Source organism: Coregonus clupeaformis, chromosome 26 (assembly GCF_020615455.1).
Source record: "Coregonus clupeaformis isolate EN_2021a chromosome 26, ASM2061545v1, whole genome shotgun sequence".
NCBI lineage: Eukaryota > Metazoa > Chordata > Actinopteri > Salmoniformes > Salmonidae > Coregonus > Coregonus clupeaformis.
In genome coordinates, this window is record NC_059217.1 from 36158709 (window position 1) to 36177364 (window position 18656).

General features: G+C 45.1%; 1 protein-coding gene across 1 annotated transcript in view; it reads right to left on the minus strand.

Moving 5' to 3' along the window:
- Positions 1-18656, minus strand: part of LOC121540715 (phosphatidylinositol 4-phosphate 3-kinase C2 domain-containing subunit alpha-like) — an 83934-nt gene that overhangs the window by 63718 nt on the left and 1560 nt on the right. Inside the window, exon 2 of the mRNA XM_045207839.1 lies at positions 9717-10974. Coding sequence (XP_045063774.1) covers positions 9717-10886 — 1170 coding nt within the window. The 5' untranslated portion in view covers positions 10887-10974. The remainder of the gene's footprint in view (positions 1-9716; positions 10975-18656) is intronic.

Below are 18656 nucleotides of genomic sequence, written 5' to 3' on the forward strand. Positions count from 1 at the left end.
CCATTGGCAGGAGTCTATTCTACTTTCCTCAACCTCTTCACTATTCTTGTTTGGGACTTGTTAACCATGTCAGGAGAACCAGCTGACCAAATTAAGTTTGAATTCTTCTTTCAAATCAGGAAGTTAATGATTTCTCTCTACTTTAACTTCCACTGTGGCATTATAGAAATCAAATTTTTCAACAAAGGTTGCTGTTGTCTAGATAGGACTTCCCCAGCTGATTCAGAGGATGCCATTGGGGTTTGCCTCTCAACCACAATTGTTATCCACAATGCACTTCCTGTTTGTTGAGACTAAACCGGGTGAGAGGTGAAGAAGACGGAGCTATTGGACTGGTGAGTCACTGAGTTCACCTGTATCTATCATCACTCTGTAGGCCTATTGATCCACCCCCACACAGGGCATATGGAAGAGTACAGTATGCAGCAGGAGAAAAATACATTTGGTCATAACTGCTACGCCATTTCCTGGTTTCTAAATTTCTAATAGTTTGCCTAATTTCAGTTTGTCACAAAACAAGCAAGTATAGTGTAGAGAATCATTGTGCCATCTAAACTGCTGTGAAATATATTTCCCAAAGCTAAAAATATAGTATTTTCAGCTGGTGTACAAAACTAAAAGTAAAAGACACAAAAACAAAACTTAACAGGAAAGCATAGAAATAGCACACATAAAACCGATCTACTGCTTCTTAGACTTGCTTTCAATGAGAAAGACAGATCTATAACTCAAATGTTAATGTGGTCGGGTCGCCCAAAAGGTTACATATTTCTGCTTTAATGAGAGATTCTCACAGAGGTGTGCGGATATGTGAAAAGCTGTTCAAATGGAGGAAGAGAGGACAGAGCTGAGGTGGCTTTCGGTTATATAAACACACATCCTCTAATTTTAACGGCCATTGATCAACAGTCCCCACACACAGAAACACGCACAACAGCCTGTCGTAACAAGCAAGTCCTAGCTAACACGCTGCTGTGATGACACAGGCGTTCTGTGCGTTCTGTGCGTACAAAAGTCTTGACTTCGCAATGACTGAACTCTATGGTGCACTTCAGTGCTCTGCTGCAGATGGTGTTGTCACCCGGGCCTACTGCATGCTGGGAAGTCCTCTCGGCTTTCCAACACAAACTGCAGGGGGAGCTGACCTGACTAAATGTTTTGCTCCGAGACATGACTGCTCGAAAAACGGATAATGCTGTTTGTTTGACTTTGGTTCCTCAATACAAGGGCCCGGCCCTGGGCTTAGCTACCACAGGTCGTCAATGCTTGAGAAATAAAATAGTAGGGAGGAGAGAGAGCGAGAGAGAGAAAAAGAGAGCGAGAAAAGCTCACTTGTTTCATTTAATACAACAGCAAACATTTCCACAGAAACAAACTACCTGTTTTGCAACATCTGATGCCAGCCCTTGAAGTGTTAGCAACAACAGGCTTACTTACACCCAACCGCTGACGTCCAATCTGTTAATTTGGAAGGTAATGACAATAACAAACAGCACTCTGGCTGGAGTAGGGAGTTGGCTGCGATAGGCTGTGGGGCAGATTACTATGGGCCTGGGTAACTCTACACCGCTGTGCTGTGTAATGCTGCTTGAGAGTAGTGCTTTGCCCGCCAGCCTGCTCACACACACACACGGTCTTACACGCTCGGCCTACATGAGAGCGCCTGCTGCCATGGCAACGCTGGGCCGCTCTGGGACTTGTCAGATGAGTCCGCCGTGGGGCATGGTGGGGAGATGTATGGGCTTGTTCCTGCTTAGACTATACCAACACTACTGCTGCCTGGTAGCTAGGCTAGTTGGCTAGGGCGACACACACAGACACACGTTGCACAGACTTGTACACACACACACAGTTAAGGCGAGAGCATGTACAGACAGACGGACATGCAAAACAGACCTATGAATGCAAACACCCAGACTACAGACAAAACGTTATGTAACAGCAGTCTGTCTAACACACACAGACTACAAACAGACATAACAGTCAAGCAGCCATAAACGTTCACAGAAAAACAGACATTCCACAACCAGACACAGCAGAGTGAACTGGACATAGTTCTCAACTCATGGTACCGAGTAGGTGACACAGACACATTGAAAGGGTTTTAGGTCAAATCTGATTCATTCAAATTTTACTGATGTTCAGATATTTGTCAAATCAAAGGCGCTCCGGTACCGCTTGCCGTGCGGTAGCAGAGAGAACAGACGGTGACTTGGGAGGCTGGAGTCTTTGACAATTTTTAGGGCCTTCCTCTGACACCACCTGGTATATAGGTCCTGGATGGCAGGAAGCTTGGCCCCAGTGATGTACTGGGCCATACGAACTACCCTCTGTAGCGTTTTGTGGTCAGATGCTGAGCAGGTGCCATACCAAGTGGTGATGCAACCAGTCAAGACGCTCTCAATGGTGTAGCTGTAGAACTTTGAGGATCTGAGGGCAAATGCCAAATCTTTTCAGACCAAACTAAATGATGGTGTTGGAGTCGTGTCATGTTTGAATAGGGAGTACAGGAGGGGGGTAAGCACGCACCCCTGAGGGGCCCCAGTGTTGAGGATCAGCGTGGCGAATGCGTTGTTGCCTACCCTCACCACCTGGGGGCGGCCCATAAGAAAGTCCAGTATCCAATTGCAGAGGGAGGTGTTTAATCCCAGGGTTCTTAGCTTAGTGATGAGCTTGGAGGGCACTATGGTGTTGAACGCTGAGCTGTAGTCAATGAACAAATCAAAACAAATTTTATTGGCCACATGCGCCGAATACAACAGGTGCAGACATTACAGTGAAATGCTTACTTACAGTTCTTAACCAACAGTGAATTTATTTTTAATAAAAAAATAGAATAAAACAAAAAAGTGTTGAGAAAAAAAGAGCAGAAGTAAAATAAAATAACAGTAGGGAGGCTATATATACCGGGGGGTACAGGTGCAGAGTCAATGTGCGGGGGCACCGGCTAGTTGAAGTAATATGTACATGTGGGTAGAGTTAAAGTGCCTATGCATAAATAATTAACAGAGTAGCAGCAGAGTAAAAAGATGGGGTGGGGGGGGCAGTGCAAATAGTCTGGGTAGCCATGATTAGCTATTCAGGAGTCTTATGGCTTGGGGGTAGAAGCTGTTGAGAAGTCTTTTGGACCTAGACTTGGCACTCCGGTACCGCTTGCCGTGCGGTAGCAGAGAGAACAGTCTATGACTAGGGTTGCTGGAGTCTTTGACAATTTTGAGGGCCTTCCTCTGACACCGCCTGGTATAGAGGTCCTGGATGGCAGGAAGCTTGGCCCCAGTGATGTACTGGGCCGTACGCACCACCCTCTGTAGTGCCTTGTGGTCGGAGGCCAAGCAGTTGCCATACCAGGCGGTGATGCAACCAGTCAGGATGCTCTCGATGGTGCAGCTGTAGAATTCTTTGAGGATCTGAGGACCCATGCCAAATCTTTTCAGTCTCCTTAGGGGGAATAGGTTTTGTCGTGCCCTCTTCACAACTGTCTTGGTGTGCTTGGACCATGTTAGTTTGTTGGTGATGTAGACACCAAGGAACTTGAAGCTCTCAACCTGTTCCACTACAGCCCCGTCGATGAGAATGGGGGCGTGCTCAGTCCTCTTTTTTTTTCCTGTTGTCCACAATCATCTCCTTTGTCTTGGTCACGTTGAGGGAGAGGTTGTTATCCTGGCACCACACGGCCAGGTCTCTGACCTCCTCCCTATAGGCTGTCTCATCGTTGTCGGTGATCAGGCCTACCACTGTTGTGTCTTTGGCAAACTTAATGATGGTGTTGGAGTCGTGCCTGGCCATGCAGTCATGGGTGAACAGGGAGTACATGAGGGGACTGAGCACGCACCTCTGAGGGGCCCCCGTGTTGAGGATCAGTGTGGCAGATGTGTTGTTACCTACCCTTACCACCTGGGGGCGGCCCGTCAGAAAGTCCAGGATCCAGTTGCAAAGGGAGGTGTTTAGTCCCAGGATCCTTAGCTTAGTGATGAGCTTTGAGGGCACTATGGTGTTGAATGCTGAGCTGTAGTCAATGAATAGCATTCTCACGTAGGTGTTCCTCTTGTCCAGGTGGGAAAGGGCAGTGTGGAGTGCAATAGAGATTGCATCATCTGTGGATCTGTTGGGGCAGTATGCAAATTGGAGTGGGTCTAGGGTTTCTGGGATAATGGTGTTGATGTGAGCCATGACCAGCCTTTCAAAGCACTTCATGGCTACAGACGTTAGTGCTACGGGTCGGTAGTCATTTAGGCAGGTTATCTTAGAGTCCTTGGGCACGGGGACTATGGTGGTCTGCTTGAAACATGTTGGTATTACAGACTCAGTCAGGGACATGTTGAAAATGTCAGTGAAGACACTTGCCAGTTGGTCAGCACATGCTCGGAGTACACGTCCTGGTAATCCGTCTGGCCCTGCGGCCTTGTGAATGTTGACCTGCTTAAAAGTCTTACTCACATCGGCTACGGAGAGCGTGATTAGTCATCCGGAACAGCTGGTGCTCATGCATGCTTCAGTGTTGCTTGCCTCGAAGCGAGCATAGAAGTGGTTTAGCTCGTCTGGAAGTCTTGTGTCACTGGGCAGCTCGCGGCTGTGCTTCCCTTTGTAGTCTGTAATGGTTTTCAAGCCCTGCCACATCAGACGAGCGTCAGAGCCGGTGTAGTACGATTCAATCTTATTCCTGTATTGACTCTTTGCCTGTTTGATGGTTCGTCGGAGGGCATAGCGGGATTTCTTATTAGCGTCCGGGTTAGGGTCCCGCTCCTTGAAAGCGGCAGCTCTACCCTTTAGCTCAGTGCGGATGTTTCCTGTAATCCATGGCTTCTGGTTGGGGTATGTACATACGGTCACTGTGGGGACGACATCATCGATGCACTTATTGATGAAGCCAGTGACTGATGTGGTGTACTCCTCAATGCTATCTGAAGAATCCCGGAACATATTCCAGTCTGTGCTAGCAATAAACAGTCCTGTAGCTTAGCATCTGCGTCATCTGACCACTTTTTTATTAACCGAGTCACTGGTGCTTCCTGCTTTAGTTTTTGCTTATAAGCAGGAATCAGGAGGATAGAGTTATGGTCAGATTTGCCAAATGGAGGGCAAGGGAGAGCTTTGTATGCGTCTCTGTGTGTGGAGTAAAGGTGGTCTAGAGTTTTTTTTCCTCTGGTTGCACATTTAACATGCTGGTAGAAATTAGGTAGAACGGATTTAAGTTTCCCTGCATTAAAGTCCCCGGCCACTGGGAGCGCTGCCTTTGGATGAGCGTTTTCCTGTTGACTTATAGCCTTATACAGCTCATTCAGTGCAATCTTAATGCCAGCATTGGTTTGTGGTGGTAAATAGACAGCTATGAAAAATATAGATGAAAACTCTCTTGGTAAATAGTGTGGTCTACAGCTTATCATAAGATATTCTACCTCAGGCGAGCAAAACATCGACTTCTTTAGTATTTGATTTTGTGCACCAGCTGTTGTTTACAAATATACACAGACCGCCACCCCTTGTCTTACCGGAGTCAGCCGTTCTATCCTGTCGATGTAGCGTATAGCCGATAGCTGTATGTTATCCATGTCGTCGTTCAGCCACGACTCGGTGAAACATAAGATATTACAGTTTTTAATGTCCCGTTGGTAGGATAACCGTAATCTTAGGTCATCCAATTTATTCTCCAATGATTGAAGATTGGCTAATAGGTTTGATGGGAGCGGCAGTTTACTCGCTCGCCGTCGGATCCTTACAAGGCACCCCGACCTACGTCCACGATATCTCCGTCTCTTCCTCATGCGAATGACGAGGATTTGGGCCTTGTCGGGTGTCTGTAGGATATCCTTCGCGGCCGCCTCGTTGAAGAAAAAATATTTGTCCAATACGAGGTGAGTAATCGCTGTCCTGATATCCAGAAGCTCTTTTTGGTTATAAGAGACGGTGGCAGAAACAGTATGTACAAAATAAATTACAAATAACGCAGAAAAACCCACATAATAGTACAATTGGTTAGAGGGCTGTAAAACGGCAGCCATCTTCTCCGGCGCCACTCTATAACTTCAGCATTCTCACGTAGGTGTTCCTTTTGTCCAGGTGGGAAAGGGCAGTGTGGAGTGCATCTGCGTCATCTGTGGATCTGTTGGGGCGGTATGCAAAATGGAGTGGGTCCAGGGTGTCTGGGATGGTGGTCTTGATGTGACCCATGACCAGCCATTCGAAGCATTTCATGGCTACAGATGTGAGGGCTACGGGATAGTCATTTAGTCAGGTTACCTTGGCGTTCTTGGGCATGGGGACTATGGTGGTCTGCTTGAAACGTGGGTATTACAGACTGGGTCAGGGAGAGGTTGAAAATGTCAGTGAAGACACTTGATAGCTGGTCAGCACATGCGCCGAGTATGCGTCCTGGTAATCCGTCTGGCCCTGCGGCCTTGTGAATGTTAACCTGTTTAAAAGGTTTCTCACATCGGCTACAGAGAGCGTGATCACACAATCGTTCGCAACAGCTGGTGTGCTCAAGCACGGTTCAGTGTTGCTGACCTCGAAGAGAGCATAGAAGGCATTTAGCTCATCTGGTAGGCTTGCGTCACTTGGCAGCTCGCGGCTGGGTTTCCCTTTGTAATCCATGATAGTTTTGCAAGCCCTGCCACATCCGATGATAATCTGAGCCGGTGTAGTAGGATTCGCTCTTAGTCCTGTATTGATACTTTGCCTGTTTGATGGTTAAATCGGAGGGCATAGCAGGATGTTTTATAAGCGTCCAGATGTGTGCCCCGCTCTTTGAAACCGGCAGCTCTAGCCTTTAGCTCAGTGCTGATGTTGCCTGTAATCTATGGTTCTGGTTAGGATATGAACGTATGGTCACTGTAGGGACGACGTCATCGATGCACTTATCAATAAAGCCGGTGACTGATGTGGTAAACTCCTCAATGCCATCGGATGAATCCTGGAACATATTCCAATCTGTGCTTGCGAAACAGTCCTGCCTTATTGGACCACTTCCATATTGAGCGCATCACTGGTACTTCGTGTTTGAGTTTTTGCTTGTAAGCAGGAATTAATAGGATGGAGTTATGGTCAGATTTGTCAAATGGAGGGTGAGGGAGAGATTTGTATGTGTCTCTGTTTGTAGAGTAGAGGTGATCTAGATTTTCTTTCTCTAGTTGCACAGGAGACATGCTGGTAGAAATTAGTTTTAAATGGATTTCAGTTTCCCTGCATTAAAATCCCTGCCACTAGGAGCGCCACATCTGGGTGAGCATTTTCTTGTTTGCTTTTAATAATAATACAATATGCCATTTAGCAGACGCTTTTATCCAAAGCGACTTACAGTCATGTGCGCATACATTTTTACGTATGGGTGGTCCCGGGGATCGAACCCACTACCCTGGCGTTACAAGCGCCATGCTCTACAAGCGCCAGCTCGTTGAGTGCGGTCTTAGTGCCAACATCGGTTTGTGGTGGTAAATAGACAGCTACAAAAAATATAGATAAAACTCTTGGTAAATAGTATGGTCTACATGTTATCCTGAGGTATTCTAACTCAGGCGAGCAGAACCTCGATACTTCCTTAATATTAGAGATTGTGCACCAACTATTGTTGACAAAGAGACACACACCCCCTCCTCTGAGCTTCCCCGACGCAGCCATTCTGTCCTGCCGATGTATAGAAAAAACATCTAGATTTATATTTTCCATGTCCTTGTTCAGCCACGACTTGGTGAAACAGAGGATATTACAATTCTTCAGATCACATTGATAGAATAGTCTCAAACGGAGCTCATCCAGTTTATTTTCCAATGATGGCACGTTCGCCAATAGAACGGATGGTAATAGTGACTTATCCACTCACCATCTCAGTCTCGTTAGATATTCCGCATGCCAACCTCTATATCGTCGCTGAGTGTTGGGGATTTGGGCCTGGCCAGGGATGAGCATTATGTCCTTCGCCTCCGATTCGTTGAAATAGAAGTCCTCATCCAAATCGAGATTAGTAATTTCTGTTTTGATGTGGTCCTCTGTAGCTCAGCTGGTAGAGCACGGCGCTTGTAACGCCAAGGTAGTGGATTCGATCCCCGGGACCACCCATACACAAAAAAAATTATGCATGCATGACTGTAAGTCGCTTTGGATAAAAGCGTCTGCTAAATGGCATATTATTATTATATTATTATGTCCAGAAGCTCTTTTTGGTCATTTGAAACGATGGCCGAAACATTATGTACAAAAAGAGTTAGGATCAGCGCAAAAAATTATACATATATCCGCCGCCATTACTCATTGCACATATTGAGACTGGTAGAGGATGATGTCAATTCCCCCTGGGCTTCATCCATCCTCAGGCTTTTATCGTTACAGCAAGAGGTTCGTAAAGGCTGCACCCAAATTGCCCCCTATTCACTTCATAGTGCACTACTTTTGACCATCATAGTCAAAATAGCACAATTGGTCAGGTGTCCTGCTTATTACTATGCCTCTGAGACAGTGGGGGAAAAACCGAATGACACCGTTTATAGTTAAGACAATCGTCTCATGCAGAACGGAAATTATGGTCTTTCTGTGGGAAGAATGCAGCCAATTGTCCTGTTCCGACACGGAGAAACACAATGAGACAGGAAGTGGGCTTTCTGGGAACACCACACACACAGTCTAGGCCTTACTACTCATTCATTCTCTCATTCCAAAATCTATTTTCTGACTAAACCAGACTAAAAAAGGGAAGAGACACAGTAAATAAAGTAATTTCAGACGAGTCATTGTGTGTATAAAGAAGTTACACAACAATTCTGTGACCTCTCTTCAGTTGAGCTCAAACCCACTGACAATGCTTCAGACAGATGGTTGCTCACTTTTAGGAAAAGGATGGAGGCTAATGTTATTCTGTGCCACATGCCTTCGGTCCTGTCCCAAATCTCAGACATTTTGATTAAAATAGACAGATTTAGCGTAGAAAGAGCATCTTTCCTCTCAAAAAGGATTTGAAAAAAAAAAAAGGAGTGGAGGTATAGAGGTCAAGCCTTCACAAGGTGTTGGCAACCATACCACACTACTTGGCTACATGCTTTGGGAACCAAAATTGATGTTTTGGCAGTGCTAGTATGATGTGGGACTTGTAACCCAGTTGTTTTGGCTGGGATTTGTTGAACCCCTTTAATAATTGTATTGTGCTAGAATCTTACCCATTTGTTTTGGCTTGTCACAAGGGCTACATTTAGACAGGCAGCCCAATTCTGATATTTTTTCCCACCAATTGGTCTTTTGACAAATCACATCAGATCTTTTCACATCAGATATTTTTCAGAGCTGATCTGATTGGTCAAAAGAGAATTGGGCTGCCTGTCTAAACGCAGCCATAGTTTGGGCAATGGGCATTGCAACCATTACTGATTGCTTTGCTAGTGGTATTTGCTTTAGGGACCAAATTGAGGTTTCGGCAGTGCCGTTATGATGTAATTGATGTGGGACTTGACCTTGTTTTGGCTCGGCTTTTGATGAACGGACCCTTTAATATTTTGGTTGCGCTAAAGTGCTTTAACTACGTTGGGTTGTTTTGGCTGAGCCATGGTAGAACTTGGTTGTTTTGGCTGAGCCATGGTAGAACTTGGTTGTTTTGGCTGTGCCATGGTAGAACTTGGTTGTTTTGGCTGTGCCATGGTAGAACTTGGTTGTTTTGGCTGTGGTGTGGTTGTGTACAGAGTTGTTTTGGAGAGAGTTTGTATGATCGTCTTATGCAAGTAGAGGACTAGACATACCTGATTGTTTGGCTTGTGCTGGGACGAGGACTCTGGGATGGTGAGGGAGTGGCTCCTGGTGACCCCCGCCCCCACCGACAACTGCCGAGGCTGAGAGCGACCTGCGAGTTGACCCTTCACCTCAGTTGGTGGACTGCTGCCGCCAGCCCCTCCCTCCGTCTCATCTAGCAGCACAGCGTCCCAGGGGTCCCCGCCGGCTGGCCCTCCCACCACCTTCACGGTGCCGCTCGGTGAGGTGCCCTCCTCACACTCGGCTTTGCACTTGTTGAGCGGGTCCAGGTCCAGCCACTCAAAGCGGCTGACTGCAAGTGGTTCCACGGCAGGTGGCGGTGGGTTGGGCGCCAGCGACACGGCACTGGTCGGGGCAGCATCCAGGTCAGTACTGGCCGACCTGCCGTTCTTCAAGTATTCTGAGGTGCTGTGGATCTTGTCAAAGAGCTTGGCCATCTCCGGGGTGACGGTGGGCTGCTGGAACACCATGGCTCCGGGCTGCTGGATAGGAGTGAAGGCCATGAAGGAGGTCTGCGGGCCAGGCAAGCCCATGTAGGGCGGCATGGCTGGAGAAAAGCCTTTCTGGAAGGAGCAGGTCTGGGGCTTGGGAAACGGAGCAGTGGGGAACATGGGAGCCTGTTGGTGGTTTGGTGTGGACACGCCGGAGCCGGAGGGCGTGGAGAGCATGGAGGGCGTCCACTGGCCGTTGGGGAAGGGAGAGGGGCTGCAGGTGGCTTGGCCCCCCGGGTAGGAGGCGCTGAGGTTGAAGCCCAGCAGCGAGGAGGGCCGCGAGGCCTTGCGGCTGTTGGCCCCGAAGCTGTCGTCCAGCAGGAGCTTCTCCAGCTCCTCATTGGTCAGCTTATCCACGTCGATGTCCCGGAACTTGTCCTTCTCCGCCTGCTTCTTGGCCTCGGGGAAGACGATGAGGTCCTTCTCTGGTCGGCTGCTGGAGGAAGGAGTGGGCCTTGGAGCGGCGGTGGTGGGGAGTTTATTTTTAGAGGAAGCAGAAGAAGAGGAGGTGGAAGAGAAGGTGGTGGTCGCCGTGAGCGTGTGTCTCTTCTCCCTTTGTAGTTTCGCTAAGGCCTCCGCCTCCATGCGAAGGGCCTCCTCCTTACCCACAACCCCCATGGGCTGGGCCACGTCCAGCTTGAACCCATTACCACTGGATATCTGGGCCATGGTGTCAATTTGAGGGTGCCATGTACGTAGAGTTTGTAGTCAGCACTGGTGACAATAGGTAAGACAGGAGATCTGCTTCTTCAAACACCTGGGAAAGGATGGGAAAAGAGCACAAGTCACAATACAGACATCACCAGGAACAATACAGACATCACCAGGAACATTCTACAACCACGACAGGGTCCGACTGAGGCATCTGTTCCGCATTTAGTGAGCCATTTCCATAGCCAATGGTAAAATCTGCAAGACAAAAAAATAAATAAACTGATACTAATGCCGATACATTGTTCCCTTACAGCTAGGCTATTTAAAATCTATTACCAAAATATATCAGCTATAATCACACAGGACCATTCTAACTGTGGCTTGTAAAGACATCAGAGCAAGAGGCTTACTGGCATCCTGAAGTATCAAAGTTGTTCAACATGTAGAGACGGCAGAGAGAAAATCCACGACACCCCCACATACACAATGATGCACAGTCAGGGTCAAGGTGAATCCATAAAAGGCCTGCTAAAAAGTTTAGTGCGCCTGGCTAGCACAAGGACTGTCACATGGGTCTCACACTACAGTACAATGTGCTTCAAAATAAAACATCTTCCTTACTGATTTGACTGTGTGTAGCTACAGTACGGATCAATGTTTTGATTGACTGTTACAGGTGTTGTGGTTGTCCAACTTATTTGGCTTGTGTGTGTTTTTGGAGTTAAGAGTTGAGAATCAGGCAAACACACATCTACTGCAGTCTTATGGCCCTTTTCATTGAAATTGATTGTTGGTCGCATACAGCAGCAAGTAATAGCCATGTTATCAGAGGCTCTTCGTGAAAACTGACACGACGCAGTTGTTTATGATCAAACAACCATAATGATATGGGTGTGTAGTTAATCAAATGATGATGCCGTATGCACGCATGACTGTAAGTCGCTTTGGATAAAAGCGTCTGCTAAATGGCATATTATATTATATTATTATATAAAAGGTTTCATAGACAGGCTAAATAATGATACCATGATATTACAGTGCCTGATTATTATTATTTATTTACTTTCGAAACAAAATATTGGATAACGATTTACAAAATCTATTTCAAATGTAGAACATTAACAGGCCTACGTGTTGTGATAAAAACCACTCCCTGGTTGCAATATGTGTGCATTCATTGAGTTCCTCAAACGACACAGCTCTCTTCTTCTCCTCCTCACTACCCAGGCCCTCAGTCAGATCTCTCTCCCCCAGGCAACACAGCCCCTCTCCTGATCTTCCTTCCCATAGTGGTGAAGAATAGCTGTGCCTGGGATCTCTAGCTAGCCAAGCGCAATTGTGCGTGAGGAATTTGGCATGCAAGGCAGCCAGACGGGTCTCTTTCGCTCTCTGTACGCTTATGGCCCAAGAGTGTCTTATCAGCTGTGCTAATATCAGATCCTGGGCAGAGATTCCAGCGGTGGCAAACCAACGGCGGGAGCAGCACTCAAACATTTGTCTAGTAAGCCACATTCTGCCAGACAGACGTCGACCGAGTTTGATCTGGGTAAAGAAAACAGGAAGGCAGACTGTGGTGGTACTGGATGATTTTCTTTCTTCTTCGATTCGTCATCATGTAGCCTAGAATTGGCAGTTTGTTAAGTTTTGCCCTGAGTCTTCCTTTTAAAAAGTAGCCTATACTTGGAGTAGATGCAGTGGGCTATGGCATCTGTTGATGCTATAGGCTTGGCTGGTGGATTTCAAACGTTTCACAATTTTGCTGTGGCCTTAAAATAGCTCACCTCATCTAATCAAGAGCTTGACAGTTAGTTGACAAGTTGAATCAGGTGTACTAGCTCTCTGGAACAGTTCACATACATGGAACGGCTAGGGGTCCCTGAGCAGAGGTTTGAATTGAAAGGGCTACAGTAAGGGATCAGGCCTATATACAGAAGGACTACCAATGCCATTCAAAGGAAGGGTACCTGAGGAAGAATTAGCAGATGTAAGCCTATATGCAATATAAATGAGAGAACGGCCGATAATCGGCCAAGCTGAATTATCCAGCTGATATTGGCCTTTTGTAGTCTTTGCCTATAGTAAAGCTGCTGCTATGCCAGCCGCCACTCACCGCCTGAGCCACGAGCACTGCACAAAGCTGAGGAATAATCTAGCTGGGAAAATTAGCAGCAAGCTAGCCCATTCTCCAACAGAAAAGTGCAGTATTGAGCAATTGATTGACACAGTGACCAAAATCGAACTCCTGTTGCAAATATTAAAATTTAGTTAATTCACTAATAAGGCTCGTGTCGACGTGCCCGGACATACATGCATGCAATAGCAAGCTAGCTACAGTGCCTTCGGAAAGTATTCAGACCCCTTGACTTTTTCCACATTGTTACGTTACAGCCTTGTTCTAAGCTTGATAAAAATAAAAATAAAATGATCAGCAATCTACACACAATACCCCATAATGACAAAGCAAAAACGGGTGAATACATTTGCAAAAATGTCTATACAATTTTAAACTATAATACCTTATTTACATAAGTATTCAGACCCTTTGCTATGGGACTATATTGAGCTCAGGTGCATCCTGTTTCCATTGATCATCCTTGAGATGTTTCTACAATTTGATTGGAATCCACCTGTGGTAAATTCAATTGATTGGACATGATTTGGAAAGGCACACGCCTGTCTATATAAGGTCCAACAGTTGACAGTGCACATCAGATCAAAAACCAAGCCATGATGTCGAAGGAATTGTCTGTAGAGCTCAGAGACAGGATTGTGTCGAGGCACAGATCTGGGGAAGGGTACCAAACAATTTCTGCAGCATTGAAGATCCCCAAGAACACAGTGGAATTCATCATTCTTAAATGGAAAAAGTTTGGAACCACCAAGACTCTTCCTAGAGCTGGCCACCCGGCCAAACTGAGCAATCGGGGTAGAAGGGCCTTGGTCAGGGAAGTGACCAAGAACCCGATGGTAACTCTGACAGAGCTCTAGAGTTCCTCTGTGGAGATGGGAGAACCATCTAGAAGGACAACCATCTCTGCAGCACTCCACCAATTAGGCCTTTATGGTAGAGTGGCCAGACGGAAGCCACTCCTCAGTGAAAGGCACATGACAGCCCACTTGGAGTTTGCCAAAAGGCACCTAAACACTCGAACCATGAGAAACAAGATTATCTGGTCTGATGAAACCAAGATTGATTAATGGATCAAAGTACAGAGAGATCCTTGATGAAAACCTGCTCCAGAGCGCTCAGGAACTCAGACAGGGCTGAAGGTTCACCTTCCAACAAGACAATGACCCTAAGCACACAGCCAAGAAAATGCAGGAGTGGCTTCGGGACAAGTCTCTGAATGTCCTTGAGTGGCCCAGCCAGAGCCCGGACTTGAACCCAATGTAACAGCTCTGGAGAGACCTGAAAATAGCTGTGCAGCAACGCTCCCCATCCAACCTGACAGAGCTTGAGATGATCTGCAGAGAGGAATGGGAGAAACTCCCCAAATACAGGTGTGCCAAGCTTGTAGCGTCATACCCAAGAAGACTCGAGGCTGTAATTGCTGCCAAAGGTGCTTCAACAAAGCACTGTGTAAAGGGTCTGAATATTTATGAAAATTTGATATTAGCAAAAATTTATAAAAACCTGTTTTTGCTTTGTGTGTAGATTGATGAGGGAAAAAAACAATTGAATCAATTTTAGAATAAGGCTGTAATATAACAAAATGTGGAAAAGTCAAGGGGGCTGAATACTTTCCGAATGCACTGTATGTGACTTGTTAGGAAAGATTACGATAACTAACCCTTTCATCTGTGATGTTAGCTAGCTAGCTATATTAGCTACTATGTTAGCTAGCTGGCTAGATATACATGGCGCTAAGATATCAGATAGGAGGTAATAGCCAACATAGCTAGCTAACGTTAGCTGGTTATCATTTTGAACATGCACCATTTTCGGCAACGAGCCATTCGACTTGCAGTGTAATGTTAACTATTCACTGGTGTGCTGATCAGACCAACTGCAATCTTAACCATAAATTGACAGTTGATAGTCGGATTACATTATTGTTGTGATAGGGAAAGGCGTTTTTAAATGCCAAAATAAAGGTTGGCAATAGGTTTAGCTACCTAAGAATCTTCCTGCATGTTTAAGGACCAAGAAAGCTGTAGATCAGCGCATGTGTGCGTTCTCACTTCTCAAACTATGGACAGATTTGAGCCATTCAGACAGAACGTGCATCGTCGTTTCATATTTTTTCCTACCCTCGCTTCTCAGATATTATTATTTACATTGATGGCTTGGTAGCAAAAGTCATCGCCATTGAGCTAGTTGTCATAGCAGCAGTAAACTGCAGCAAGTGATGTGAGCGATGGAGAGAGATGTGAGGAGATGTGTAAGGGAGCAGAGTTACAGCCTCGCTCTATCCAATCGTAGCAGTAGGATCAAGTTAAAGCCCGCCCATTTCTTGACCGATAGCTGAACTAGCCAATTGAGTCGTTTCGTCCTGACAGCAATTGTTTTTTAAATATATATCCAGATCACGGAATATGGTTTCATAAGCATCCGTGATCACAAATCATGACATTACGTTGAATGCATTTGCATTGAATACATGTGCTTTTATATTCTCAAACAGCAGTGCCTATATCAGGGTTCTTCAATTCCGGTCCTGGAGGGCCGAAACACCTCTGTTTTTCATCCTCTTCTTCTAATCAGGGGCTAATTCAGACCTGGGACACCAGGTGAGTGCAATTAACTACCAGGTAGAAATAAAAAACAGAAGGTTTCGGCCCTCCAGGACCGGAATTGAAGAACCCTGGCCTATATGATGTCCTTCAACACAGGCGTGAAATGTTGGAGTGATGTTTCTATGCAAATGTTGTTGATCAGTAGGCTAATATAAGTCCCAAATGGAAGGCAAACAGATTGTCATCTGCAGCACCATAGACTCCACTGATCAGCCAAAACAAGCTCAATAACTCAATGCATGCACACACTCCTATTGAATATGCATTCACCTGTATTGTAGGCCAATGCCATCTTACATTTACCCAGTTTATCATGAGATTTACCATTCAAATAAAATTATTACCATTATGTTGTTATGTAGTTAGATTGGCAAAAACAAAGTTCAATTTATTGTTAGATTTTAAAATTGACGCAGTTATGCATACATGGCTGTCTCTGGAAAATTGTATCCACATTTTCTAATTCAATTATATCGAATACTGGTCATTGGCCTCCTTGTCCCCAAAAAATTGGTATCAGCGTCACCCCCTAAAAAATACATATCTGTTGTTCTCTAATATAAATGGATTGACATGAGCCAAAATAATTTCAAACAGAATGTACCCAAATGTCTCTTACATTTAGCCTACACATTAGGCTACTATGTGGGGCTGCAGGAAGGCAGGCTAAACCTACAGCCACAGAACAAAAGGTCCTGACCCGAGATGGGCATCATGTTTTAGAAGCCCTTAAAAGGCAATGGGTGAAATAAAAAGAAAGAAAGCACTCGGGGAATAGGCTCAAAGTTAAACATATCTGTGGCGCTGTAAACCATGTTGGGCTAAATTCCCTAACGACTTCAAAACGGATCTGAGAACATTGCTTGTTTACCATATTAAAGTATCAAGGGTTAAAAAGACGGACGATACTGGAAGCTACCTACTACTGTTTTTCTACTACTGTGGAAATGTCTGTTTGACTAGAATCATTTAAGGATGCAGGGGTCACGACAACAAATTACATTGAGTTTGAACTTCCAGAGATCATTTGTTCACTCGATTGAGTAGAATGGGCTCTTTTCCATTTCAAATTGCCAACAATCTACTGGGCAGAAGATCAAAGTACAAAACAACATCTTTAATACAGGAATGAGTAACCAGGTCATGCTTATAACGTTTAAAAATGCCGTTTGTACAGTGATGGCCATTGGCTGGGCTAAATCTAAAATGCTGAGCTTCCAAGCTGCTTTGGGTTCAACAGAGAGCTGATGCAAAACATTTATAAAAAGAAACACATTCTGACATCACTTTAGTGTCCACGCTTGAACCTAGAGTCCCAATACCCTATACACAACTATAATGTCACATTATGTCCATGTAGATGAGATTTGAGAGGTAAAAGTATGCAACAAAGTGGCAATAGCCTAACTCAAAATGTTAGTTCATAACTTCAGTACACTAACAGTACATGTGCACTTTCATGCTTATGGTTCCCACATGCAAACTCTGTCACAAACCATGTATGTTTCCATCCACAGTTACGCGAGTAAAGTCATACCGTATTTAAAAAAAACATCACGACACCATCATATCGAAATAAACTTGAAGTCACGCGATGCTATGGTGTGTGGTTCTCCCACTATGACTTGAGAAACCATGCAGTTTACTAGGCTACAGATGAAATAAATTATGATGAAATTCACAGGGTGGTGAAAGTGCACAGTGCTCTTGATGCTCCTTTCCAATAAATATCGAGGTCCTTACACTGGTGACATGATGATCGATGCTTGACTGCCGTTTGACAAATACAAATATTATCGCTCTTATCCATAATAATGTCATCATGTAGACTAACCTACCCACACTATCTGCGAGCTGTTAGCTAGAGAGCACGTGCCAGAGTAGGCATATTTGCTATTCAACGCAACAGTTTGTGACAAAACTATCGGTAGAGTTTAAAATGTGATGGAAACACATTAAATACCTTGTGTGCACTACGTCATCACGCACTGATTTTTATCCGCTACAAGTCAGTTGTGTGAAAACACCACCAGTGGGAAAATGCGCATATTTTCTTTATGCAGATTTTTTTATATTCGCATTAAAATCTGTCACCAATGGATGGAAAACTAGCTAGACACAGATCCTGCCTTTCCCTCTGGGAAACATTTCTGTTGAGTGGGCAAATAGTTATCGGACACTTAAAGGAGCATGAGAGCATGACCTGCTTCTCCAGTCTTTCTGTAGTAACATTACCAACTGTTCTGCGGTAACTAGGCTAAGTTTCACAAAACCATAAAGATCAACTTTAACACTAAGATAATTGCTAGGCAATGGAAGAACGATGATTTAAATTTTTAAAAGTATGTTTATGTTTGAGAAACTCACCCCTGATCAGCAGCAGCCATGACAACTAAGCAGGAGGCAACAGGCAGTCAGCAATGACAAAGAACATACTTGGGAACCCGCAAAATCACTTGATCCACCTCTAATGACGCTGAAAGGGCTTTGAACTTGAGTCTTGATTGAGCAAATGTTGTCACCCCATTCTGTTAGCCCAAATGTCTTCCCCGACAGGCTGGGCAACAGATTTCACACAGTCATAGCTCTTAACTATCCACATAGGCCTACATTGGTGGTAATGCAATATCAGTGCTTCAAAAATAAGGCTCTGGTAAAAGGACAAGATGTTCTATAAAATATATAATACAAAATATAATAAATAATAATATGCCATTTAGCAGACAATTTTATCTAAAGCGACTTAAAGTCATGCGTGCATACATTTTTAGGTATGGGTGGTCCCGTGGATCGAACCCACTACCCTGGCGTTATAAGCGCCATGCTCTACCAATTGAGCTACATACGCTCATGTTGTTGTTTTTTTTTAAACAAAGGACATCCTCTGATACGGTAGTCTACCTGTCATCAAAATGATATGGTAGCCTAACGTTACCTGGCGTCGGTGCACACTGTACCAGTATCTGTGCTCCGATTCAAACTCCCATTCACCAGCTCCGCAAGCATTGTAATGTCAAAATACGTTCGTTCACCAAATATGGAGTTTCG